This window comes from Apis laboriosa, unplaced genomic scaffold (assembly GCF_014066325.1).
Source record: "Apis laboriosa isolate Shangri-la unplaced genomic scaffold, ASM1406632v1 scaffold40_cov151, whole genome shotgun sequence".
NCBI lineage: Eukaryota > Metazoa > Arthropoda > Insecta > Hymenoptera > Apidae > Apis > Apis laboriosa.
In genome coordinates, this window is record NW_025223180.1 from 3,640,514 (window position 1) to 3,667,445 (window position 26,932).

At 30.1% G+C, this 26,932-nt stretch overlaps 3 protein-coding genes across 18 annotated transcripts; 1 reads left to right on the top strand and 2 right to left on the bottom strand.

Annotated features, from left to right (window-relative positions):
• Positions 1–216: 216 nt before the first annotated feature.
• LOC122715705 (PHD finger protein rhinoceros) lies at positions 217–13,248 on the bottom strand. Of its 9 annotated transcripts, none has more exons than XR_006346892.1 (12): positions 13,062–13,248; positions 11,389–11,438; positions 10,797–11,311; positions 10,078–10,234; positions 9,614–9,766; positions 9,250–9,537; positions 8,983–9,156; positions 8,651–8,823; positions 8,450–8,573; positions 732–8,015; positions 591–644; positions 217–448 (listed from the first exon to the last, which is right to left on the bottom strand). XR_006346892.1 is itself a non-coding variant. In XM_043938085.1 (11 exons), exons 4-11 carry the CDS (start codon positions 11,252–11,254, stop codon positions 879–881), a joined length of 8,664 nt encoding a protein of 2,887 aa, XP_043794020.1. In that variant the 5' UTR covers positions 11,255–11,311; positions 11,389–11,438; positions 12,715–12,999; positions 13,062–13,248; the 3' UTR covers positions 217–878. The 9 variants fall into 9 exon arrangements, 6 of the variants coding, with proteins under 6 accessions (XP_043794020.1, XP_043794017.1, XP_043794019.1 ...); XR_006346891.1 differs by having other exon boundaries at positions 568–644; XR_006346890.1 differs by having other exon boundaries at positions 217–644.
• A 909-nt stretch (positions 13,249–14,157) lies between these two features.
• On the top strand, positions 14,158–15,306 carry LOC122715706 (NTF2-related export protein). Of its 2 annotated transcripts, XM_043938089.1 has the most exons (5): positions 14,158–14,557; positions 14,624–14,710; positions 14,801–14,945; positions 15,101–15,146; positions 15,206–15,306. In XM_043938089.1, exons 1-5 carry the CDS (start codon positions 14,549–14,551, stop codon positions 15,216–15,218), a joined length of 300 nt encoding a protein of 99 aa, XP_043794024.1. In that variant the 5' UTR covers positions 14,158–14,548; the 3' UTR covers positions 15,219–15,306. The 2 variants fall into 2 exon arrangements, with proteins under 2 accessions (XP_043794024.1, XP_043794023.1); XM_043938088.1 differs by having other exon boundaries at positions 14,162–14,557; positions 15,101–15,306.
• A 2,623-nt stretch (positions 15,307–17,929) lies between these two features.
• On the bottom strand, positions 17,930–26,519 carry LOC122715711 (tyrosine-protein kinase Abl). 7 transcript variants are annotated; one of them, XM_043938101.1, is made up of 16 exons: positions 26,161–26,519; positions 25,217–25,370; positions 24,980–25,089; positions 24,569–24,867; positions 24,350–24,491; positions 24,148–24,278; positions 23,785–24,047; positions 22,826–22,997; positions 22,471–22,726; positions 22,270–22,392; positions 21,891–22,026; positions 21,539–21,627; positions 20,901–21,064; positions 19,772–20,829; positions 19,172–19,669; positions 17,930–19,008 (listed from the first exon to the last, which is right to left on the bottom strand). In XM_043938101.1, the coding sequence occupies exons 1-16, from the start codon at positions 26,285–26,287 to the stop codon at positions 18,498–18,500; spliced, it is 4,233 nt and encodes a 1,410-aa protein (XP_043794036.1). In that variant the 5' UTR covers positions 26,288–26,519; the 3' UTR covers positions 17,930–18,497. The 7 variants fall into 7 exon arrangements, with proteins under 7 accessions (XP_043794036.1, XP_043794034.1, XP_043794031.1 ...); XM_043938099.1 differs by having other exon boundaries at positions 21,518–21,627; XM_043938096.1 differs by having other exon boundaries at positions 20,901–21,112; positions 21,518–21,627.
• Positions 26,520–26,932: the final 413 nt, after the last annotated feature.

Genomic DNA, 26,932 nt, shown 5'->3' on the forward strand with positions numbered 1-26,932 from the left:
ATAATAATAATAATAATAATAATAATAATAATAATAATAATAATAATAATAATAATAATAATAATAATAATAATAATAATAATAATAATAATAATAATAATAAAAATAATAATAATCATAATGATAATAACAATCATCATCATAATGATAATGATGGTGATGATGATAATGATAATTATAATAATAATAATAGTAATAATAATAAAATAAAAAACATGGTCTATAAATATTATTAACAGAGTAATGCAAGTAATTCTTACATACAATTTTGTAAAATCTTGCATGAAATCATAAAAATGCTGTATCAAAAATTATCATATCATAGGCTTAGTGGGAACAGTTGACAAAGTTCATATTCCATAATTTATCAACCATGTATATTCTTACTCGATATTAATTTCCTATTGATAATTGATTAAATATTGATCTCGAACCTAAATGGAACTATCTGCAAAACAAAAATATTTGATCACTAATGATTTGATTATTCTTGATCTATTATTGAAGTAAAATTCAACTTAGTAATATTGACAAAATACAAAATTTGTCTTAATTTAAAATAAATACCAAAAATATCTGAAGTTTCTTACGATATCAAGCGTCCTCTGATTTTTTCCGATTTTTCCCACTAAGCCAACGATACGCTGCAACAAATATGATAAATTTGTCTTGTAAGAATATGCAATACCTCGATCTTCTTGGACCGTAACTTAGAGGAACAGTTTTTTCACCTTATTACGGCAATATGTTTTCGCAGCTTGTAACCGCAAGCGTATATCGAGTCCATTTTCTTTATCGATCGTTCGTAAAAATCATACAAGCACCGTATGTATGTATTTATGTTCTTTGCCCCATTACTCCACGAGTATCATTAATTATCACCTAACTTGGCATCCTTGCGGTATATTTGTCGCGGCAGGACATGTAGAGGAGTCCCTTTGTATAGAACTATTATTCTCTTCCTCTTCTTCATCTTCCTCCTCTCGAGAGGATTCTTCTTCTTGGTTTTTGATCGGTGGATTTCTTATTTCATTTGGAACTTCCGGACTTTGTGGTTTCTCCGTCATTAAATTGGACTCCTCACCGTGAACAGGCGAGCCCTTTAGCTCATAGCCTTCTTGGCAGCGTGTCAATTTTAATCTGATCGGCGTAACTTTAGCCGAACGAACATTTCTAGGTGCACTGCCGCCAGTGTCTGGATCAGTAGGTTGTTTTTCTTCTATGTTAGCAGTTACAGATGGATAAACAGGCTCATCTTTGACAGGTTCTGGAGGAGGAGGACCTACTCTACTATCAGTCGGATGTCGTTCCTCTTCTTCTTCTTCTTCCTCATCCGTGAGTAAAATCGGTAATTCATCCGGAGAATCGTTACCTCTGCCTAATCTTATGATTAATTTTGGTGGAGCGGTTCCACCCTCAAGGATACGTACCCTAGCTTCTTTTCTACTCGACTGTCGCTTCTTTCGTTTACCATTCTTATCTTTTTTACTTTTGCCTCTTAATTTTTCATCATTATCGAAACCGGCCATAATCATACGTCTAAATTTCATACTTTCTCTTCTTAATTCTTCGATACTTGGTGTACTAGGAATACTACTTAATCGTTTTTTCGGTGGTCTGATTCTCGTTCTATCATCTTGACCGCTTTCCTGTCCACCAATTATACTATTGCCAATTTTGATTTTCAATTTCGGTGGACCACTATTCGTAGTAGTAGTCGTAGTAGTCGTTGTTGTTGATCTACCACCGCTACTCTGTCTTCCTCTTCTACGATCTATATTACCAATCGGAGCATTACCACTAGAACTAGCACCGTTAGTAGCACTACCACGCCTCCTCTCGATGCTTCCCTCTTCCTCATTAGCATCCAAGAATCCTGTAGATCTCTCTTTTCTTCTTTTCTTTTCCATATTAGCATCGACAACTGCTTTATAGTCTTCTCTTGTAGGTATACTGGTCATCGAGGCGACCGCTTTAGGAATTGTTATTACTGTGCGATTGATTTGTGGCATTATGATTGGTGCGGATGTAGCAAGGTTTCCACATCCTGTCTCATCCATATTCATATCCTGAGAACAATACTGTCTGAGCAATTCCTTCTTTCGCATTCGTCGAAGATTTGACGTTCCGGAAGCGATGGAAGCACTGGTAGCGGCTGGAGTAATTATTACTGGTGCCTGTTGAGCAAGCGGTGGTACTGACGAGGTAGCAACATAATTTGCATCAAGGAAAGGACCTTTAATCTTGACCTTCAATTGATTTCTCGAGTCTGTCAAAGAGACTTTATTAGTGTCTACAAAGCCAGAAGATGAAGCGTCGATACTTGCATCAAAACTCGGTTTTGAACAATCTTCTTGACCTTGTTTGATCAGCGCGGATCTTAGTTCTTTTTCTAGATCTTCCTCGATATCCGGAAGGGCAGGATCATTCGCTGAAACACCGGTGAAAGTACCGAGGAAATGATTCTCATATGTCTGACCGTGTAAAGTGGAAGAGCTTGAAGCATCGAGAGTAGAATTGTACGTTCTCATATCGACAGGACCAGGAATAAGTGGCAGGACGGTATCAAAACTTTGTCCGGCATTTGACTGACTTTCCACGACGGCAGAATCATCATGATTTGGAGAGCAAGAAAGTCTCCTATCTTCCAAATATTTTCTTGTGCCTCCCGGACTAGAGAGTCTTGACTGAATGCTTTCTCCAGAAGCCATGACCGTGGAATCTCTTCTTTCAACTCCAGCCGTTGCAGCATCAGTTGATTTCTTTCGCTCTCTCATAGTACGCAAATCAGCAATATTTGCTTCACTGGTCGAATCTTCGTCGGAATCAAAATCGTATACCGTACCGACTAGCTTGTTTTGAATAGAGTCATCATGTTGACCGATACCAGCACCGGAAACCAAAGAAAGTCCTGAGTTTTGACCGCTTCTACCTCGTCCTCTTCCCCTTCCACGTCCACGTCCCCTATAACCAGAATGTTGCGTCGAATTTTTTGTCCCTCTGCCACGACCTCGCGCTCCAGGAACGTTTTTTTGAGTATCTTGTCTTGGAGATTTCCCCGGAGACTTTCCTTGTAATGATGTGACACGGGCAGAGGTTCTAGTAGGTTTAGAAGGCGACTTTTTCCCAGAATGTTGATTTTTACCATCTGCCAAAGCTTCTTGAAGACTCTCGACAACGGTATCATTAGTATGATTTTCCGGTGCTACGGTGTTCAAGAAATTCATTGATAAAGAGGGCGAATCGGCTACTTGCGTTTGTAACTGTTGTTGCGTTCTCTCTATGGATTCTGTAGGTGGAGCAGTGACTTGGGGAGGTGGTGGAGGTGGTGGTGGAGGTGGCGTAACTATTTTAGTAGGTGAGACCATAGCTGCTGTAAGCGCCATGTTGTGCGAGGAAGACGTGAACGCTGCAGTACATGGTGAAGCTTGTAGATTAAGCGAATCTTCTAATGGCTTCACGTGGGGTAACAATGATTGAGCTCCTGGAAAAGCTGCTCCAAATGCTGGTGGAAAAAGAGCTGGACCAGGGGAAGGATAAGGTAACGGTGCCGCGCAGGACTGTGGCGGAAACAGACTGACTGGACCAGTACCGTAACTAGAATCTGCGTAATACGTTGTTTCCATGGAACATGGTGGGAATGGAATACCAGCCACATTCTTGTACGGTGGAATAGAATGATCCTCTGCGGAAGAGGCGGAAGTAATCGAAGAAGATGTGGATCTACGAGAAGGTAAAACTTGACTTTCTGCCCATCTAGTGTCTGGACGACCATTTATATCATTGTACGGAGAGTTTTGATCATATTCCTGTTGTCTGACAACGTCATCTTCTTTTTCGAGCACTCTATCCATCATTTCAGCAGCCTGATCATCCTCTGATGCTGGCAATCCTATTAAATGTCTATTTACCATTTCCATAGGATTCTCTTCAGATATTGGTTGATCGAGCATCGTTCTTTCGTGTGATTCTTGCTGACTGTGAAGAATTGAATGTGGCTGCTGCATAAGATATTGTTCTTGTATACTCGGCGCGTTCAAATGAGTACGCGCAATAGATTCATTTTCTGGAATAGATTCATTAGGAAATTGATGATTTCCATATCGACGATTTTGCGTTTCCATTAAAGCATTAAGATGTTGCACATCACTGAGTTGAAAACTATTGATACTAGGTGGAACCCATCTTTCGTCAGTCTCTGCTCGATCAAGCTTTGATCGTTCCACCAAGCTTACTTTGTTCGTTTCACGATCCTCTTCATAAGCTGCATATCTATCGTTACCACTCGAGTAACAAGTTTTCCTTTTTTCTTCTATTGTACTCTTACAACTGCTGGAACGGGTTTCGTTAGTAGATATCTCTCCTTCAGAAATTTCAATATTTTTCACATTCAAAACTGGTTCTGTGATAGGCTCAAGAATTTTTGTTTCTTTTTCTTGTTGTTGAGTGGTTTGTTGTTGTTGCTGAAGTTGTAATGGTAACTGTTGCTGTGATTGATGTTGCTGTTGCTCGTACGTCTTTTCTATAGGTGATTCTTCCTTTTTAACTTCACCATCTACAGGTACTACCTCTAATTCAATCTGACTAGAATTTGACTTTTTTGAGAGTTCCATGCGTAGTTTCTCTACAAGATGCAACGTTTCTCTAGCACTATCTTCTTTTGAATCTTCCTTAAACCATAATTCATTATTGAATGAAAAACTTAATGGTACACCTCGTTCTTCTGCGTCCCTAGATATACCGAATCCATCTTCATTTACTATTTCTTCTGTTAACATATCTTGATCAAAATCAAACAATTCTGAAACACTTGCATCTTTGCCATGTTGTGGTGAGAAGATTGATCTATTCGCAGATTTTCGTCTTTTTTGATGCTCTTTTTCTGAGTTTTCGACTCTTTCCAAAATAGATTTACCATTATCATCTTCGTTGCTTTCTTTTTGAACATTTTCCAGAGAAATTGTTTGAGATTCGATATTTTGTAATTCAACACTTTGATGTTCAATAGCATTTTCCTGATTTTTCCCCAGATTCCGATCGGTTTTCTTCTTCCCAGATGTAATTTTCTCAATTTGAGATATCTCAGTAATATCCTTTTTTATTATTTCTTCTTCTATTCGGTCTTCTGGTTTTGGTTTTTCAATAGTACTGTTGCTTTCGTTAATATGATTTTTACGATCTTCGTTCTTTATAACCTCTTTTATTTGTTGATTTTCTTCCATAGATTCCTTTTCTTCTTTCTCTTCATCGCAAATAACTTTTTCAATTTTTATTTCTGAAAGTTTACTTTTAGACATTTTATCGTGATGTTCACGTTTTTCTAGTAATTTGTCTAGTCCTCTCAGTGATTTTTTCGGACTGTCTCTTTCCGCTCTACGTTGTTTCATTTCTTCTTCTAAGATATTTATTGCATCTTTACTTCCAATCTTCTTTACTTTTTTCTCTTCACTTTTTGAAGAGCTATCCGTACACTCAGCTTTTTCTTGATCGATAATCTTTTGTTCATCTTTCTTACTTTGTTCTTCGTCTTTCTTTTCTATTACTTTAATAGATTGTTTGTCATTTAACCGTTTTTCCGATTTTTTGACCGTTTCTTTCCCACTCTTTTCATCTTTCGCAACGGACTCGTTTGGTTTTCGCTTCCTGCCTTCGGATTTGATCTTTTTATCTTCTTTTCTTGGTAAAGATTGCTGCTTACCAACTTGACCCGACTTTTTGGTAGGCCTGGTCCCAAAAATATTTCTTGACCCATCATGATCTCCAGACCCAACGAGCAAATCCTCATCAACCTCCGTTCCTGCTGCTGTTGATTGTTTCTTATCTCTTTGATCTTGCTTTTTGACACTTGCTTCTTGTTGTGTCTGGTGCTGTTGTTGCTGCTGTTCTTTGCAGGTTCTACGAGGTTCCTCTCTCTCAATAGGCGGCTGAAACTCAGGTCCCCGCCGCCCGTCGGAAGTTTTAAGCTTCTTCTCGGGCAGCTTCTTGAGTTTCCGCCCTGAAATTGATTTTCTTTCAGCTTCTTGTCGTTCCGGTGATGTTTTGCTAGATTGTTGCCTTCGGTTCGCTGAACTAGGAATTGCTTTGCTTTTTGTTCTGTTACCAGTATCACTTTCAGAAGAAGTAGTAGCAGAAGAACCATCTATCAATTCATCTGAAAATTTCCTATGTTCCGGATTTTCAGAATCACTGCTACTTTCTGTAGAACTACTACAACTATTGCTACTACTACTGCTGCTATCACTATTACTTGAAAGCACTGTCTCTCGCGTACTTGATTTCCTAGGTCTTCTCGAACGACTTTCTTTCGAGATTTCTTCTTTTCTCGAGGATTCTTCCTTCTTTGAAACCAATTCTTCTTTTCTAGATGAGAGATCCTCTTTTCTAGATGACGAGGAAGAAGAAGATGAGGAAGAAGATGAGGACGAAGAAGAAGATGAAGACGATGATGATGATGATGACGAAGATGATATTTCTTCTTTTCGCGAAGATAATTCTTCTTTTCTAGAAATATCATCTTTCCGAAACTCTTTCCTTTTTCCTGTCTCTGGAGATTCCTTTTTCGATCTTCCATCGAATGTTTCTTGTTCGATTTGCTGTGTAGTTTTAGTACCCATACCACTTTTAATGTGTTCTGCAGCTTTCTTTGCAGCTTGTCTCTGTGGTACATATGCCAAAATCTCTGTTCCATCTCCAAATTCTTTATCGAAATCATACACATCATTATTTTTAATTTCTTTTGACTGTTTATTTTCTCTTTGTTTTTTATTAGGACTTTTGTCTTTTGATTGCTTTGAGGAAGAAGATTTTGGAATTTCCTCGACAGGAGACTTAATTATTTCTGACATAGTTTCAGGCACTGAATTATCTTTTTTGCCTTGTGTGCGTTGCATGATTTCCGAAGCTTTCTTCGCAGCTTGTCTTTGTGGAACAATCAATGCAGAAGGTATGTATTCTTTCTTTTTAACACTAGTTTTATTTTGATTCTCTTTATTCTTCGATCCTGTATTGTGATACGTTGATTCGACATGTCTGGAATCCTTACTAAAGTTTTTCTGCGAATTTTTTGACAAATTTGCCGCGGAAAATTCCTTTACAGCTGCTTTTGTAATTAACACTGCAGAATGAGACGCATGTTCTTGAGAATCGGAATCTGTATCTGAATAAATAGCTGAAGCAACAAAATGTTTTGTTGCTCCACCGCTTAACGTTAACAATTCATCACTTTCACTGCCAGATGCACTTCCTAATTCTTTTTCCATGTGCTCGAGAGTATGTGATCTACTATTCACAAGCTTTTCATTTTCACTATTTTCCCTAACTGTCGAATGTAATTTTTCAACCGATTGAACAGCTTTTTTCGTCTTTCTTCGTGATAATTTGGTTTTTGCAGAAACATTGGTTTCCTCTTCTGTACTCGATTCAGTTTCAAGTTTTAAGTTTTTCGACTTTTCAGTTTTTGCTTTTGTCGCATCCGTTTCACTACTACTGACAGATGATAAATCACTGCCATAAAGATTCTTTCTTCGGACGGAGCCGTTGAAGTACAGTTTTTTACTAGAGGCACCATTGAAGTCCTGTTGTTGTTGTTGCTGCTGCTGTTGTTGTTGAGTTTTCTTCTCTTCACTAGTTGGAGAATCTATACCAGCAATTCTAGCAACAATTGTGTCAAAGTCATGAGTGTGATCTTCTGAATCAGGATGAGAATATAATCGATCATATATTGAAGGTCCATGATTAGCTTCCATTACAGCAGCAGCTGCTGCCGGTGGTAAAGGTGGACCTGACATTACTAAAGCTTGCTTGTGGAACGTCTGCTCTCGTAATCTAAGGAAAGATCGACACAGTTTCTCTCTCCTGCCAACCATATAGCATAGATTTCGAACTCTTTCTAAATCTTGACGTAATTGCACGAATGTCCTCATTTTTTCGAGATCGGCTGCTTGTCCTTGATTACGGGATCCACTACCCGAAAGTTCTCCACAACGAGGTGCCAATAATGGTTTATTATGACCAGCCTATTAAATTAAATAAAGAAAGTCATATAAATACATATATAAATATAATCAATTTAATATATATCGTACAACAAATATTAATTTGATTGTAATAAAAATTAATTTGATACAAACACAAAATTTTATATTTAGTTTTTTTTTATTTTTTATTTCTTTTTCTTTTTTTTTAACTTATTCTTGATCTAAATATTTAATTCAATTAAGAAATTTTAAGATAAATAAAAAACTTTATTTGAAATTTTATTAATACCAATGATTATTTAATATAAGTTATAAATTATAATTACAATTAAAAAAAATAAAAAATAATGTTATTAATTAATTAATTAATTAATTAATTATAAAATAATTATAATGTTAATGACAATGTAATTGATAATATACATATTATTACTACTTTCAATTAACATATCAAGTTTTTAAATGTCACTTACCCTTCTTTTGAGCTTCCAATAATTATAAATATAGACAATGCCATCAGGATCCACGTCTAATTGTTGCGAAGCAATATCTTTTAAACTTACATGTTTGTCAAATTCTGCTTCAATTTCTTGTAATCTAATAAAAAAATAGATGCACAGTTACATCATAAAAAATGATTTAAATATAAAAGTTTAAAATAATTAAAAACGTACTTTGCAGCACGAGCTTGATTTTTTTCCTCAGAAGTCATATCTTTCCTTTTGCGCCTTCTAGACTCCGCATCTTCGGAATCTGATCCAGCCTTGTCACCTCCACTTCCTATACTGCTTCCAGTACCTTGAACTTTATCTTTTGTATTTGTTCTACTATGTTTTTGGCAGTAGGACTATAAATAAAATATTTTCATTTTTATTCTTAAATTTCAAAAAAATTTTTTATTATAATTTAATATTCTTTAAATTAATGTTTTAATATCATTTCTGTATAAGTATAAAAATTTATTATTAAAAATAAAAATGTAATNAACTTTTTATTAAATACATACCCTTAATTTTACTCCATCGTCGGCCATTTCATCTTCAATAATTGCCTTCATTTCTAAGCCATATTTGAAGGCACACGTTACATGATAAGCTGTTTTACACGTCTTTATACTGCACTGGATGCAAGCACCGACTCTTTCTCGACACAGTACACATATTAAGGCCCACCGACTTTGCTGCAAGTAAGAATTTATTAGAATTTATGAATTTAAAATTCTAATTTTTCTTTTTATGAAATGTATATTGACATATGAATATATTATATTTACTGGAATACTAGATATTTTAGTAATAGGTTCCATTCTTTCAACACAACCAATGCTGACTTCTGGGATCCATAAAGCACAAGAAACATGAGCCCATTTTTGGCCACTACGAGTACACTTCATAGCACCACCTTTGTTAGGACAAAGAACACAATCTGGTCGTTGACTTAGAGAACAAGTTCTACATAGCCATGAACCATCTGGTATTGAAGTAATTCCATAACATGCTTGATGTACACATATGTTACAACAATCACAAAATACCATTTCGTTTCCTTCTTCAGAATCGGGCTAATAAAATAATATTTTTTTGATAATCAACCATTATTTTTTAATATTATTGGTATTTATAAAATTATTCACTTACAGATCTACAAACGTCGCAAATTACATTTTCATCATACTCAATACCAAGACCTTCTTCATTTTTTACTATAGTCTGTATTCTTTCCCAACAACGAACTTCTAATTCTTCTATCACACGTTCCAATTGTGATTCTGTAATAGGCAACTGACCAGCCTAAAATTGTAAAATAACAATATTATAAAATTTTGAATAAATATTTATTCCTATATTTTAAAAAAATAGATTATATATAATAATATACAATTTTAATCATTTAAATATATTCTAATCTAATAATTTTTAATATTTTAAAGATATAAAGTAAAAAAAATAATAAATAAAAAATATATTTAATTTATTATAGAGATTATTATTTAATTAAAAAATTATTATTAAATAATAAATAATAAAATTTATTATTTTAATTGATTTATTTAAAATTTTTTTAATGAATTTTTACAAGAATTATTAAATTTCAAAAATACCTGTGCACGTTCACCATTTAATACATCCAACCAAGCAATATCAGTATCATCAAGATCATAAGCACAAGCTTTTTCTGCTCTTGCTGGCGTTGTGCTTAAGTGATGATCTTCAGGATTGAAATAATCATCACGAGATATCCTCACAAATTTTTTAGGTCTATAAAAACATTATCATCAAAGAATATTATTAACTTAAAATTATATTATATATTATAATTATAAATATTATAAACTTAAATATTATAAACTTAAATAGACAAAATAATATTTTATATGAAAATATTTATCATTATACGAAAAATTATATTTTTACTAAATATATATAAACAATATTTTGATTAAAGTAAAGATTTAATTTTAAATTATTTTTGGAATATATTTTTATAGTTTTAAAAATATTATTACTTCTTTGAAATTTTAAATTATGTATAATTAATTTTTAAATGTATAAAAAACATACTAGCATTATTTGCTTATAATATAACAATTGTTATAATATAATTAATATCAATAAAGTGTCACAACATGACACTGAAAATATTTAATATAGTTATTTATTAAGTTTAATATAAATTTTGAATATTTATATTTAAAAATTATTTACTTTCAGATATATATATATATATATATATATATATATATATAATTACTTTATATAATAATTATTTTCAGATATATATATTATATATATAAAACAATAATATTTATACAAAACTTACAATTTGAATTCACTGTGCTGCTTTATGGGTGTTGCTTGTGTGATAGTGACTGTTGGCTCAGGTAGGGAGTCTGGATTAACAGGTACTTGAACACCTCTCTCCCATTCTTGCTTCCATTGATCAGTAATAACCCAATATTCATTGGGACTTAGTGGCTCGCTATCAGGTAATTTCATTGCGCTAATCAAATCCTTACGAAATAATTCTGCAGGTGCCTCAGCAGAAGAACGATTATATATACTAGAGATTTTAATGTCACAAAGTGGTCTGGGGGTCCAGGATGCCCCTCCTTGACTGGACGACGCCATCGTCTCCTCCTCTTCTGAGGGCCCCATGGTAGCTGCCAGCGACGACGAACCCGTCGCTGGACCCAGCCTACATTTGCGCCTTTTGATTGCGCCTGGGCAAGACGCCAAATCATTGTCGTTTCTATTTATCCGTTTGCCTCGCTGTGCCATTCTATTATACCAAATGATTTAGCGGTACGTGGCACGTGCAGGAAAACCGCGCGCACCCTAAAATGTTCTATTATTATAAATTATACAAATGATTAATAATATTAGAAAAAAAAAGTACTAATTTAATTACTCACTACATAGTCGTCCATGTATTTATTATCTAGAAAGCTGGTTCCTCTCAAAGCTGTAAAAATAAAAAATAATTGTAATTAAATGAAAAGTGAAAAAAATTTTTATTTAAAACTTTTCTAAATAATTTTCTATTTTTTCTTAATACATTGTAAATGATTCTCTGTGTAACATTTATTATTTTTTATAAATAAAGAAATATTTGTAAAATATCATATGATTTTATAATAATTTTCATAAAATAAAATTTCCATGCTTAATGTAAGAAATGGAGTATACCAAATTAAAATAAAAACAAAACAATATATAAATTCAATAATTTATGCATTGTTTAAATATTAAATTGATAAATATTTTTACAAATAAATAATTGATAAAAGACAAATCTAATAGAAATAATATGTACAATGACAATACATAATAATAATTGTGTAAAAAAAAAAATAAATGGAATATGATTATTTAAACGTATTTCATATCCTTACAATTTTCATTACCTAATTATAAAAAATACGTTCTTCTGTATACAAGAAAATATAAAATATATATAAATAAATTAATATTACACAGAGATCATAAGTATAAAACATAAAGTATTCCTTCGCAAACTAAATTTATAAAAAGAGCACTTATGATTAGAACTATTCGATAACACAAATTTACAATTCTAAGAACTAGAAGACATTAAGAATTTTATATTAGAACTATAACAATGCAAACATGTTTGAAAGCATAAAATTCGGAGAAAAGGACTCATGGTATAGACCGATTGTATTGCAGGGGGTCTGCGGCCGTTGATCCTCGATGGCCGCCGCGGAGAGGTTATAAATGGGACAATCCAGCAAAAAGAGTTATAATTTAAACAAAATTGGTTTTCCGTAACGTTATAAGGCCTTGAGTAGTTGGAAAAACACAATGATCTTCGAGAAACTGATCGCCGTGGCGGCTGGCATGTAAACATTGCGACGGAGTTACTCCGCGGCGACGCTCGAGCGGCACCGAGGCTCGACTGTAAAAAATCGCCGTAAGACTTTCGATGACTCGACACGAGGAAATCGAGACTCGCGGTCGAGAGAATAGACGTCTAGAAGAAGATCGGGCGGAGAGTCGAAAATGCTCACGGGTCCATTGGGCTGGTGGTGTTCCTGCTGGCCGACAACATTGACAATACAGATGGCGACAGGATCGACTCGCACACGAATCTGGATACACACGTATACACATCTGAACGCACACGCAGATGAATTTTAATACACATGCACACAAATATAAGTAAATATACACACACAATATGAAAACATAAGTATGCACGAACGTAAATGTATACGCACACGATGTTGATATGAACACGCGAGCACAAGTTCGACACGCACACGTAAACATGAACACGCACGCGCGCGCAAGAAAGAGTAAGAACGAAAGAAATAGAAAAAGATAGAAATGGTCGGAAGGCAGTAAATGCCTTATTATTGATCTATCGACGGAGAGAGTGATTTCGCGCGCGATGATGCACGTGACAAATAATAGCCGGTATGTCTGATCGTGAAAGATCGAATTATTTTTCGATCGGTAACTCCGAGATGGCAGTAGTCCGAGTACGCCTCTGTCACGGCAGCCTAACCAAGATGTCCTCATTAGCAATTCGAGTCGTAGCCGCAACTAGCTCGGTTTTACTCACTTCGTGGGCCGAGGGCTCCAGTCGAGCTCACTCAATGCCCTCAAATAGCCTCCGTAAGGATACCTGATGGCTTTCTTCCTCGCGCAGTACACCGAATCGATATTATATTTACATTAATGTGGATACTGCTGTTTGGCGCCATCATGCCTAAAAAAATAACTGTCTGAGCGCGAAGTCACGTGACCCCGCGACACAGCCAAATCTTGCAATCACTTTTATTCATAGGCCATAAGAAATTCTGGAAACAGAGCAGAATAAGAACTTGTGGAATCTCTATATGTGTTTGTAATAATTTTTTTTTCATTTTATTTTAAAATCCATTATGAATTAATAAAAAAAAATTGTCTTTGATTCAAAAAAAATGTCTTTTAAATTAATATTTTTTTTTATATAATATTTATATTCTTTGGCTCTCTTAGAATATTTCATATTTTATATCTTTTTTCCATAAATAAGCTAATATAACAGAAAAATTTTTATTTATATTTTTCATCTAATATATATTAAATGCTTATGTATATGTTATCATTTAAACAATTTATTCCTAAAAATATTTAACACAATAAATTACTATATTATCTAGAATTTTTATTAATAAGCTATTTTATGGTGGCACAATCATAAAATAACTAGTATTAATACAAATCTTAAAAACCAATTTTGATGCTTCTCACTTATATTTATTTGATAATATATAAATATTATATTAAATTATAAAAAAGAAGATTAAATTTATACTTGAATATATGAAAATAATATATTATAATTATTTCTTTTTTTCGGATATATAATTAATTATATTTAACATGTTAACATTCATATCTAAAGTATGTATACATATAGTTTTTTTATAAAAAAATATTTTATATATTTTTCTTATATTTATTATTATAATAATTTTCAATATCAATTTTTATATTTTTATAGGATTTTATTAAAATCGAAACAGAATTTAGCAGCATTCTTTTATTATCCTGTAAGTGTAGTAAGTAAAATTTTATTTATTTTTGATATGTCCTTGTAAAATATATCTAAAATAATATTTTTTTGGAATCATTAATATATTATTAACATACAATAGTAGTATATAAGATTCTATAAATTTTAGGAAAAATATTTCTTTTTTAATCTAATCTTTTTTACGATCATAGCGAATATCGAACACAAGTTCTTCTCTAGTAATAATAACAGAAGTTTGGGAAAATTGTGACGTTTTTCGTTATTTTATTTTCAGAAACATAAAAAATAAATCATATTTTTTAATTATTTTACATTAATTTAAAATAAATTGATAATTAAATTGTAAAATAATTTATTATGATAATTAGTATTTTTTTCAATCTTTTCTCTGCAATAAAGTTGTTCGTATTATAGAGGTTATATTTACATGTTTTATATATATAAATTCATATTACATAAAAAATATTAAAATTTTCCTAAAAATTATTCTAATCGATAATTAAATCCATATTTATATTTTATTAAAAATGGAACAGGTATTTTAAAAATTATTTTTTTTACATCATTAAAAAATCTTTATAGTATAATTTTCTATTTTTTAGGATTTAAAAACAAAAATTGATCAGGCTTGCCGAACAGCTGAAGAATTTACGAAGCTTTATTATGAAAGTTTAGATAAACGTAGATATGTAAATAATAATTATATAAAATAATTATTTTATATATTATTAATGTATATAATAGATTAATAAAAATACAAAATATCATATTGATTCTAGCTCATATCAAGATTATATTTGGATACTGCAACTTTAATATGGAATGGAAATGGTATTGAAGGCAAAGATAATATACAGAAATTTTGGACAGATTTGCCACCTTCAGATCATTCTGTTTTTACTTTAGATGCTCAACCAATAACGGGTAAATATTTATATATATATAAGCATCTTAAGTTTTTGTAGTTAATTATTTTTATCTACTTAAAATAAAAGTGTATGTCCTTTCATAAAAGAAAAGTATCTATTATTTTTTATGAAAATTTATAAATTAATATATTTAATATAATTATATTTTAGGTCCTGAAGTGGCAGATCAATTGACGTTTCTTGTAAAAGTTGGAGGGCAAGTAAAATATGATGATAAAACATCAAAATCATTTAACCAAAGCTTCTTAATTGCAGCAATGGGAGATAAATGGAAAATTGTAAGCGATTGTTTTCGAGTACAAGAAGCACTAGAAAATGTAAATTAAGATAATATAAAATTATTTGTTTTCAAAATGTTTGAAGATTTTTTTGATTCAATATTTCTTTTTATTTCTATCGTCGGTCTTATATCAATGTATAAAGCGATATTAAAATTTTCGTATTAGTGAATCAGTACGTTGGTCGATCATTTAGGAATAACTTTACACGAGAAGAAACTAAAAATAAATATAGATATAAATACTTAGACGTAAACATTACTATGATACATATCGTATAAAACATCGATTTTATATCCTTTGACGGCTCATCAACTTAAATATCCAATGATTAATAAAATTCCGAGAAGTTCTAAATATATAGTTTTTTAAGCAAAATCAATTTATCAATATATAGTTTATAATATTTCTTAAGATGGTCTATAAATATTGTCTCTAATTACTTAAATTTAAAAAAAATCACACATAACGTTTTTTATTTATATTTTATTTCTTATTAATTAATATAACTTATGATTAGAATGATTAAATAAACAAAATTATATAATTAAAATGTATTAATGATATGACAATTTATTCTGTAATAGACAAAACGATTCTTATAATACACGATTACAATAAAAATTAAAAATTGTTTTAAAATAAATTTGATCAAGCTTAAAAATTATTAAAAATATACGTAAAAACTTGAATTATTAAGTTATGTGTGATTTTTTATAAATAAATATGTATTTACAGATAACATTTTATTACGTTTTTTTGATCTTATATTTTGTTTTAATAAACTAAGAATTGATTTAAATTCCAATTAAAAATTTATACATTTAAAACTTCTCAAAAAGATTCGTTCGTACGATCACTCGTCTTTCTTTTCCTCCCACCCTCTCTCTCCCTCTCTTTCTCGCGTTTTTATTGAAGATAAAAGATAAGTCGATCGGTGTATCACAGGTATAAATGATGCAAAAAAAAAAGAAAAAGAAAAAAAATAAGAATCGAAATGATTGGGATCAAATCGAAAAATAAAAATTCCGAATCATAGAATAACAAAAGTTGTCGATCGATGTATTTTAGTAGCCATATATAGGCAGTGTTATAAGAGAAAACGACTTGATTGGTAAATCGAAAAATTTTTGTTCTCGTTGCATATTTCTTATTTTTAAGTGATCAAATAAAAAATAAATTCAGACTCCGGAAACTTTAGTGGAAGACTTCCAAAAAAAAAAGAATTAGAAATAATATTACTAATTTTAATGTAAAAAATAATGAAATTATATAATTTAAATGCTAAGTTAAAAATACTACCACAATAGTAAATTCAATTTGAATTTGATCTATACATTTAATTTAATGATTTAATGATTCATTAATTCAACTAATTAAGTAATTAGAATGTAATTATATGGATTATAATAGAAAAACAATAAATAAGATAAAACAAGTATTAATTTTTTCATTTAAAGATTGAATGTCTATATATCTCTCCTTTGCGATATTATTAATAGTGCGATAATATTATTTTCATTTAAAATAAATTTTTATAAAATTAATTTACTTTTTAATACAATTATTTTTTTTTTAATTTTTTAAAAAGTATCCGGAGTCTTTATTTTCTATTAGCATTCTGTGGAAGAACATCTACGTAATATGCAAACAACAAAAAATTTAGAACTTTGATTAATTACACCCGCTGATTTACACAAATACATACAGTAAAACCTTGTATATTATTATTTCTTATACAAATCTTATTTTTGATTATTATAATATTAATCGAACTTTCGATTATTCAATATTAATATAATTATTATTTTAAATTATCAAATATTAAATTTGTAACTAATAAAAACTTTTATGTTTAAAATACATATTATAATAAAATATGCTTTGAACAATTGCTATATTTAAAATAAATTCGTAATAATTAAAACAAAACAATAAATATATATATATATATTTGTTTAGCTTTAATTAATTCGAATAAATATATATACAAATATCAAATATTTTAAAAAATATGATGATTAAAATAATATATTAAATGGATTAAAAACGGAATTAAAAAATATTATTAAATAAAAAAATTGATTAATCATAAAGTTCATCAGTTTAAAAGGACTTCTGATTAATTTCTCTATTCAAAGTTTTACTGTATTATTAAGCATATTTGTTATTCGACTTATTCTATACAAATACAAAAGTTGTTACATTCTCTCACGCATTAAAATGGCTTATTCATTTAAAAGTTTTCGCACTTACGATGTATAATCTAGCCTAAAACTTTGCATACGATATTACGAAGCACGGCGCAAAAAAGTTCGATGAAAGAACACCGAGACATTTTACTCGACAACTATAATCACCACATTTATCGTATAGCGGACGAGTATGATTTACTTAGAGCTTCACTTATACAGAATACATGTTAGATCGACGTTAAAGTAATCATAATTAATTTACAAAAAAGAACCAAATGCTCAGTATACAAAAGGTATTTTTTTCTATGTTTGTCATTTATAAAGTAAATATATATTTTGTTATTTTAATAAACTGCGATTACTCGTCCTTTTTTTATCATTATAAAATTATTATTAAAAAAATTTAAGGAACCAGAATATATGTGATCCTTGTTTAATTATATTTTTAGACTCATTTTGCTCTTGACATTTTTTTTTTTTTTTTTTTTTTTTTTTTTTTTTTTTTTTTTTTTTTTTTGCGAAACTCAATACATAAAAAATATAAATGAATTATATTTATGTACTATGTGGTCTTTTTTCCTTAATATCAAAAAAATAATACTTTTATTATAATAATATTTTAAAATCTGAACGAAAATAGCTAATCGCAGTCTATATTAAAAGATGTTTTGATGAAAATTGAAATATACTTTTTTTTTTCATTCAATGTTTAAATTTTAGATTTTTTTTATTACTTTCCCATCAAATAACATTTAACTAAGGCCGTGTTCGATTTGAGGCCTTGTTCTTAAATATTCTTGGCTTCGAGTATTTCTCCAGGAACAAAATTGTAAATCATCATCAGAAAAATCATTGTAATCAAAATTTGTAAAAACTTCATTACCAATTTAAATTAAATAAAGATTATAAAATTGCTAAATTCAACAGAAAAATTCAAAAGAATAAAATTTGAGAATTCGAAAAAAATTTATAAAGTTTTAAACATACTGAGTAACAGATATGAATATTATGTCAGATTCAAATGAGGATGAGAACAAGGGTGGAGACAGAGAAAACGATGTTAATTTCTCTAATTTATCTTTGCACGGTATTGACAACATCTTTTATCGTGTTTTGAAGATCAGTGAGAAGTCTTGTATTCTCCGTAACATTTCGAGTGCCAGCTGCACGAAGCTGTCGTGCCTGAAGCTCTAACCTTGCAAGAAGCTCGCGAAATTGAAACCGCGCATGTGGAGCAATACCACTATCTGCAAGATTAGCGCACATTCCGTGTAACAACCCTACCTTGTCTGAAAGTTGCAACCAGCTAGTCATTACTATCGTTGAGCTACTTTTCAAATTTAATACGCTGTTTTCAATTAATGTTGAAAGCTCCAATACAATCTGTTTTGCAGTTCTTGAATCTGTATTCTGTTTACTTAAATCATCTTCTGCATGTTGAGATTTCGTACAATTCGGTGTTGCATATATTGAAGAACCAAAATGTTTAGTCGAAGAAGATAATGGTTTTAGTGGTTTTGCAGGAACCACTGGTTTTTCTGGTTCAACTGGTGGCCATAGTCTAGTATCACTTTTACTACCAGAGCTACAAATATTGATAATATTTAATATATAATAGTTTTAAATAATCAATATTTGAAACTATTTATATTTAAAAATTACAATAATATTAATTAATTTGATAATTTAAATTATCATTTAACAACATAAATATTATAGAAAAAGAATGAGTATTTATATTTATGTACCTCTGACTACGAGTTGAGGCTCCACTATGATCTTCAGGAGAATCTTCTGTTTGGTCAAGGGTTTCTTGTTTACCACTATTTCCCCTAACACTAAGTTTTGGACTGTGAGGTTGACTATCACAAGATTCTTTATTTTCCCAAAGTTTTTTTAAACTACTAATACTACCAGTACTTCTACGTTTATCATCTTGTTGCTCTTCTGATTCTGAAGATTGTTCAGTGATAGTACTTTTCTCTTCTAAGGATTTTTCTTTTTCTGCATTCTCAACTTTTCGAAGTCTGGCTTTGAAATCAATTATTTGTCCATCAGATGTCTCTTCTTTTTGTGGATTATTTCGTTTGTCTACTCTTTTCAATTTAAAACCGACATTTCCACCAGAAAGTATAGATTCAGTTGTTGAAGAAGATATGGATGAATCTTTGTAAGGATGATGCTGTTGATCTTGATTTGCTTCATTAGTTTTTAAAGTTGATACAGCATACTCATTTTGAGCATGTCTAGCACAAGTAAAAAAAAATATGAAATATATGTACATATCTTAAAAATAGTTAAAAAATAAATAAAAAAAGGTAATATGATATATAAACATTAAAATTTACCTTTGTCCTGTATCCATATTAAAACTAGCACAAAGTTCTGAAAGTAATTGTGAAGCAGGATCCAGAAGAGCAGATGGAGTACTACTTGTTACGGTTTTTTTCGTAGTTGTACCATGTTTTGTTTCTGCACTTTGCTTTATTTCATTTATCAATTTCAGTTCTAACATTTCTTTCATCCCAGGTTTACGTTCAAAACTATCAGGAGATGAGTTTGAAATTGGTGGTGGAGGCGGCGGAGGAGGAGGAGGTGCTTCTTCTGGTGGTGCAGCAGTTTCAATGGTATCTATTCTGGATTTAAAACCCGTCCTTTTATTATCGATAGTTCTACCTGAACTATCTTGAGTTTCTCTGCGTCTTAAATTAACTCCAAACCTCGAACAGGCTTCTTTTACAGAGGGCTCTGCATTACTAACGTCGTTTCTGTCTTCTTGTTCATTTTCATCCTCTTTTGCACGCCAATCTGTACTTTTTGCTTTTCTTATAGATAAAGGAGAATTTCTTATTTGAGAAATTTCACTGCAAGAAATAGGAGGTGGAAGTTCAGTTTGTTCTTGATTGGAAAAAATTTCATCTGGTGGAGGCGGCAAATCTGCGGGTGGAGGAGGAAACTCCAAATCAGCTAATGATGGTTGAACGGATCTCGAGGGGCTTGCAGTACGAAAATTAGAATTACTCGAAACCCGAAAAGTTCTTAAACCAACGCCATCAGATTGATTATTCTTTCTTACAGTTACTACTCGACCACGAGGAGAATTTGGAGGTTGATAAGTATTAACAACACCGCTTGAAGAATTACTACGAGTCATTTGAGGTTGACTTCGTAAATTATTTTGACGAGGGGAAAGAGATCTATGTTGAGAATTATCGATAGTTTCATGTTGTTCCACTGTGCCAGATGTTATGGATGAAGCTACTGTCGTAGATTCTTGATTTGATGGCATACCACTTTGACGCAAAGACTCTAAATATGCGCCAATTCTAGCACCTTTTGGTAATGTTCCGTAACGATTAATGGCTCTTTTCACGTTTTGTACTTCTAATGCACCCACTTGTACCAACTAAAAATTAAATTTAAATATAAGTTTCCAAAATTTTCGAAACATTTATTTTAATCTTTTTAGAAAATTACTTTTTGCGGTAGTGGCTCTTTTGATGGATAAGGTCTCGGTTTAATTTGTTTTTGAGAACAGGTCAAGCCAGATATAGGTTCCGGAGATGTTGAAGGTTGAGAGATAAAGTTTGGTTCCGCCGTACCCTGAGAACCCTCTCCATCCTCCTCGATTTCACAGCCTCCTGCAGCAATCGTTCCTTGAGCCATCGTCGCGAGATCTCGCGCAATACCTGAGTTCCCATTTAACAACAAACCGTACCGGTACATATTTTCTTTCTGCTTAGAGTCCTTTCGCTAAGAGCGAACAAGTTCCATAAGCTCAAATAATGAAATTTTATGTTTTGAAAATTAAAAATATATTTTCTTTTATATACTTTCTTTATTTTAATATTTTATCTTGAATATATTCATTAAAGTAATAAAAATAAATTAATAAAGATGTAATATAAAAATGAATAAATTTCTTTTTAATCTTTAAATTTATTATAGAATTTTAATTTTTTAATTATATATTTAAAAAAGGACATAAATGCAGAAAGAAGTGAGCATAAAAAGCTGGATACAGAGCTTACGGTAGGAAACTGAAGCAGTACGTGCACGTATCAGTACGCTCGATTAAAGTAGAATGAAAATACCTTCGAGAATCTTATCAATACCATTTAGATCCGTGGCATCGTCGAGACTCATGGTGTTTGTTTCAGTGTTTTGAGTATCTTGCTCTTGATAGGCAGAATCGCGGAACGAACTGCACGACGACAGCAAGCTGTTACCCAATTGTTATATTATCGTATCACCATATAATCAATATTCGTCGGTGTTCGAAATCTCGATTATGAAAGAAATTTAATAGAAGCAGATTAATGTGAATAATATGGCAGATAAAATATATCCCATATGTACATATATAATATATTGAATTATTTATTTATTACAGTAACCAGATCTAAAAAAATTATAACAATTATAATAATCGAGGTTTCGTCACACCGGAAACAAAAAATGCCATACCTCGTTCGTTTTGGAGGAGCTGGAGCTTGTTTTCCCTTTTTATTTGTAGAACGTCTCATTTGTACGATACTACTATTGTTCTTGCTTGATATACCACCTGTGAATGTACTCAGTTTTGTTATTGAACTAGTAGTATCTGCAATAAATAAATGAAATATCAAAAATAGGCCTTTATGAAAAAAATCCATTCATTCTAAAATAAAATAAAATTTGTCTTAATCACATATTTATTATTATTTATTTTATTATTATTATATATTATTTATTAAAATTTATATATATTATAAAATATAAATTATGTAAGTATATTATGTAAAGTATAAATTTATTTATAATTAAATCACAATAAAACAATATTTTAAGAATTTTTTATGAATACCTGAAGGAGGTAATGGCTCAGAAACTAAAACAAGTCCATGAATATTACCAGTACTACCAGTTTGAGATTTTTTATATGAAAGTAAGGGAATTTCTCCTCCTCCTTGTAACTGCTTTTCAACTTCTACAATAATTTAAATACACATATGTATAAATTCCTTATCTTTATTCTTTACATTTGCATACAAATAGATTATTTTACCTTCTGTAATACTAGATTCTTGAAACATATTTTCAAGAGAATGATGAATTTCTTTAAAAGTTGGCCTATCAACAGCAGACCACTGCCAACATTGGCGCATCAATTCATATACTTTTGGTGGACACCCAGGAGGACATTCCATTCTGTAACCTTTTTCCAACATATGATACACATCTGTCAAATCGACACCAGGATAAGGAGACATTCCATATGTTGCTATTTCCCAAAGTAAAATTCCAAATGCCCATACATCAGACTATAAATTTAAATTACAAATATAATATGATTAATTACACAATATTATCCACAATATATTATCTACAATATATTATGGATTATAAAAAAATTGTTTTACCTTTGTAGAAAATTTATTATATGCTAATCCTTCTGGAGCAGTCCATTTTATAGGGAATTTCGCTCCAGCATGAGCCGTGTACGTATCATCTCTCATCAACCGAGCCAAGCCAAAGTCTGCGACCTTTACCAGATGATTTTCACCCACTAGGCAGTTTCGAGCCGCTAAATCTCTGTTTCGAAAGTCGCGATGTTAACGCGAGCTCGTTTCTTAAGAGGAGAGGATGAAATTTAAAACATTTCTCTTAACTAAGTGAATGTATTTTTTCATGCAGAATATGTGTAGCATAATGATTACTGTAATCTGTCATTACTTTTTCAAAAATTCTTGTGATGTAAATTTTTTTTTAAAAACAATTATTTACAAAAAAAATACATTGTAATGTAACAAATGTAATGGTTTACTTTTAGCCATAATACAAACTATCTTAGAACTAATTCTTTATTCACGAAACTATACTATTTTGGAATAAGTAGTTATAGTTTGTGAAATAAAAAAGATTAGTAGTTTATGATAATTATTATGTGAAAAAGTGAACATTATTCTTATGTACTTTATTTGTTATATCTTTTTAATATACACAAAAATTTCAATACCCTCTTTCCCTTTCTTTTCCCCATAAATTTTAAATTTGCTCAAAATTCTGAAATGAATACATTATTTTTTAATGAAAATAGTATATGATAAATTCATTTCATGTAGAATTATGGATATGTAGAATTAAATTATAAAAGAATCAAAATATATTTTTTTATATAAACTAAAATTAAATCACTTATAAAAATAATTATAAATAATAAATAAAATAACATTTTAGAAATTAAAACAAAAAAATTAAAAAATTAGAATAAAAAAATAGCAATAAAAATATTTTTTTTTCTTACAAAAAAATTTTTAAAAACATTGATATAAATATATTATACAAAAACATGCATTTTTATTCAATTATTAAGGAATACCTATGAATGAAATTTCTGCTTTCCAAATAACTCATTCCACTGGCGATTTGTGTAGCCATATGCATCAAAACCACAGCATTGATTTGATGTTTGCTTTCATTTCGTAAGTAGTCTAATAGATTCCCTTTGCTCATGAATTCTGTAATAATGTAAAAAGGTGGTTCTCGAGTACATACACCTAATAACTGAACTAAATTTCTATGCTTCATTTCCTTCATAATTGCTGCTTCCTCCAGAAAATCTTTTAGAGCCATTGTGTCCTCCTATAAAATAAAAATAAATTAAAATAATATAAAAAAATATAAAAAAACAATAATACTAATTAATTAATACTATTAATAATCAATACATTAAAAAATTGACCTTTAATGTTTTTACTGCCACAGTCATATTGTATCTCTTCCATACAGCTTCATAAACATCTCCATATTGTCCACCACCTAATTTATGTCTCATAACAATGTCTGTTCTATTAATTTCCCATTCATCAGGTTCTAAAAGAATAATTTTAATTCATTTTAAAAATTGTATTTATTATTTTAAATTGTTATTATTTTATATATACCTGGACTAAGAGGAAAAACAGTAGGCTTATTGTGCTTTGGTGCAGGATAAAGTAATTGTGTAATTAAACCATCGGCAAGCATTGAATGATGATGTACTAATTCTGCCAGAGTGTTAAACTTGCTTTCAGTTGTAACAAACATCTAAAATATTAATATTTTATAATACTATTTATATTTTAGCATATTATTAATATTAATATATATATAAAATGTCATACCTTTCCTTCACTGTCTTCATTAATTCTGTAGTGGTATACTCTACCTTCATATCGTAGAGAAATACTGCGTTGACCTGGACTGCTTTCTGATTCACGAACTAAAAAGCTACCATTTATACCAGAACTTAATAGATATTCAGCAGCATTTCTACATATCCTTCCATGATACCAAGAATGTTTCTCAAGTGAATTTACTGGTGTGACATAATTTGAAGGAACCCATCCTACTTGACCAGTACTTGAATGAGCTTCACACCATTCTCCACTTTTATTATAACTTAGAATACGAACTTGTTCTCCTGAATTTAAATAATTTATAATATATGATATAATTTTTTTTAAAAAATACAAAATATACATGTATAAATGTGATTATGTATTTATAAATATATATCTATACAAAATAATTACCTTTTTTAAGACTTAGTTGATTCTCTCCACCTGCTTGGAAATCATATAGAGCAACAAATAATTGGGGATCATCTTCTTCTTGTGCTAATAGATTTTCTTTACTAGTCCATCTATAATATAATTAAATATTATACTTTAAATTATATGTAATATATGTATATAAAAAAATAATAAAATTTATTTATATATTTTATTATATATTTTTCATATTTTATGTTATAAAAAATAAAATTTAACCTGTTTGCAGCCTCTAAAAGCCCAGCAGAAGAAACTCCAGTATGTTGTTGAATATTCATTTGTTGTGAAATTGGCTGAATACCGGATCCATTTGGAGGATCACCATCTGGTAATGCCGGAATGTGAGGTAGCGGTCTGCTTTGTAAAAGAGCTTCTGCACAACATTATATGAAATTTAATAAAATATAATATCAATTTAATATTTTTCATTTTTAAATTTTTATTTTAACAAAACATTATACAAATTTAATTAATATTTTTTTTACATATAAATATTTTATAAATATGTTTTAAAAAAATATTATCTTTTAAGATTATTTATTTTCTTTATTATTGTATATAGATATATATATAATTAAACACATTAAATTAATAACAATATATTAATATTTTAAATATTATATTAATATTTTAAATTTATGAAAATATTAAATTTATGAAAAATTATGAAAATACTACATAAAAACAATTTATATAATAAAAAATATTATTATTATATTTTGAAATATAAATTTATACATAAAAAAATTTATAATATAAATAGATACTATTTTATTTGTTGTAATAAATTAAAAATTTAATTAGATTGGTATTAAATAACATAACAAATTCATTTTTACAAAATTATAATAAAAAACTAATTATTAATAATCAATAATCAATTTGATAAAAAAAATAATATATAATATATAAACATAAGTATATATATTAATTATATAATTAAATAATTATTTTTAATAGTTTCTGCATATCATTTATAATTTTATTTTATTTTATATTCTTTTATATTCTTAATCTGCAATAAAGCAAGTGCATGAACGTAAGAGAGAAACTAGCGGAAAGAGGGGAAGAAAGTGTGAGGAAGAGACGTGGAAAAAGAGACGGAAGTAAGAAAGAAATAGAAGATAAAAAATGAGAGAGTGAAAAATAAGAGAAGAAATTACCGCTATGCTCCGTAAATATATTAGAACCAACAAGACGGGATTCCTTGAGGTTTCTTGGCTGTTTGCGTGTTTGTCGCGCAGCAGAGCCGACAGGAACAATTCTTTCCTTAGTCTGTTGAGCACCCATAGTTTCCGAATTGGCATGCCCTTAGATTAATCCCGGCCGCAAAACTGCCGGGGCCGTTCACTCGGCACATTCACTTTCGGTTTGACAGTTTAACTCCCGATCGCATCTCTCGCCGGCCTCTGCCGACGACGAGAATACACGAGATTCACGAATCTCACTGCAACGCGAACCTTCTATTCACATTTTTGATCAGCATTCAAGATCGACATTCTCGCCATGTTTGACAGCTTCGACGTCGACGATAGCTCGATTCGTACCGTACTGTTTACTACTTTTACTTACCACCAGAGTCATTTCTGTATCCTCATTGGACAATCAATTTCTTGAACAAAAATTTCATTGGTCAACAGTTTTGTTGACCGATAACATCATCTGAAGTCTGTTCTTTATTATTTGTTTCCCTTCTTATTTTATTTGCTTGCAAATACTTGTATTTATTGAAAGAAACAATTAACGTTTTAACACAATTGCATACTTATTAATATTAATAATATTAAATTAAAAAAATTTAATTATTTTTTTTTATCAATATAAATTATTTTTTTATACATTTATCTTATTAAAATTGTTTTTAATTTATTATGAATTTATTATATTCTATATTTTTTTTATCCATAGAAATAATAATAAAAGGAAATTATTTAT

Coding starts and splice junctions, on each gene's coding strand:
- LOC122715705 (XM_043938082.1), bottom strand. CDS start 11,254: ATGGCACAGCGAGGCAAACGGATAAATAGAAACGACAATGATTTGGCG. Junction 10,235..10,796: donor CAGCACAGTGAATTCAAATT/GTAAGTTTTGTA, acceptor ATGTTTTTATAG/ACCTAAAAAATTTGTGAGGA. Junction 8,824..8,982: donor ACGATGGAGTAAAATTAAGG/GTATGTATTTAA, acceptor TTTTATTTATAG/TCCTACTGCCAAAAACATAG.
- LOC122715706 (XM_043938088.1), top strand. Junction 14,711..14,800: donor GTTTAGATAAACGTAGATAT/GTAAATAATAAT, acceptor TATTGATTCTAG/CTCATATCAAGATTATATTT. Junction 14,946..15,100: donor AGATGCTCAACCAATAACGG/GTAAATATTTAT, acceptor ATTATATTTTAG/GTCCTGAAGTGGCAGATCAA.
- LOC122715711 (XM_043938095.1), bottom strand. CDS start 26,287: ATGGGTGCTCAACAGACTAAGGAAAGAATTGTTCCTGTCGGCTCTGCT. Junction 25,371..26,160: donor TATATTTACGGAGCATAGCG/GTAATTTCTTCT, acceptor AATGTTGTGCAG/AAGCTCTTTTACAAAGCAGA. Junction 21,113..21,517: donor TATTGATAAGATTCTCGAAG/GTATTTTCATTC, acceptor ATGGGAACTCAG/GTATTGCGCGAGATCTCGCG.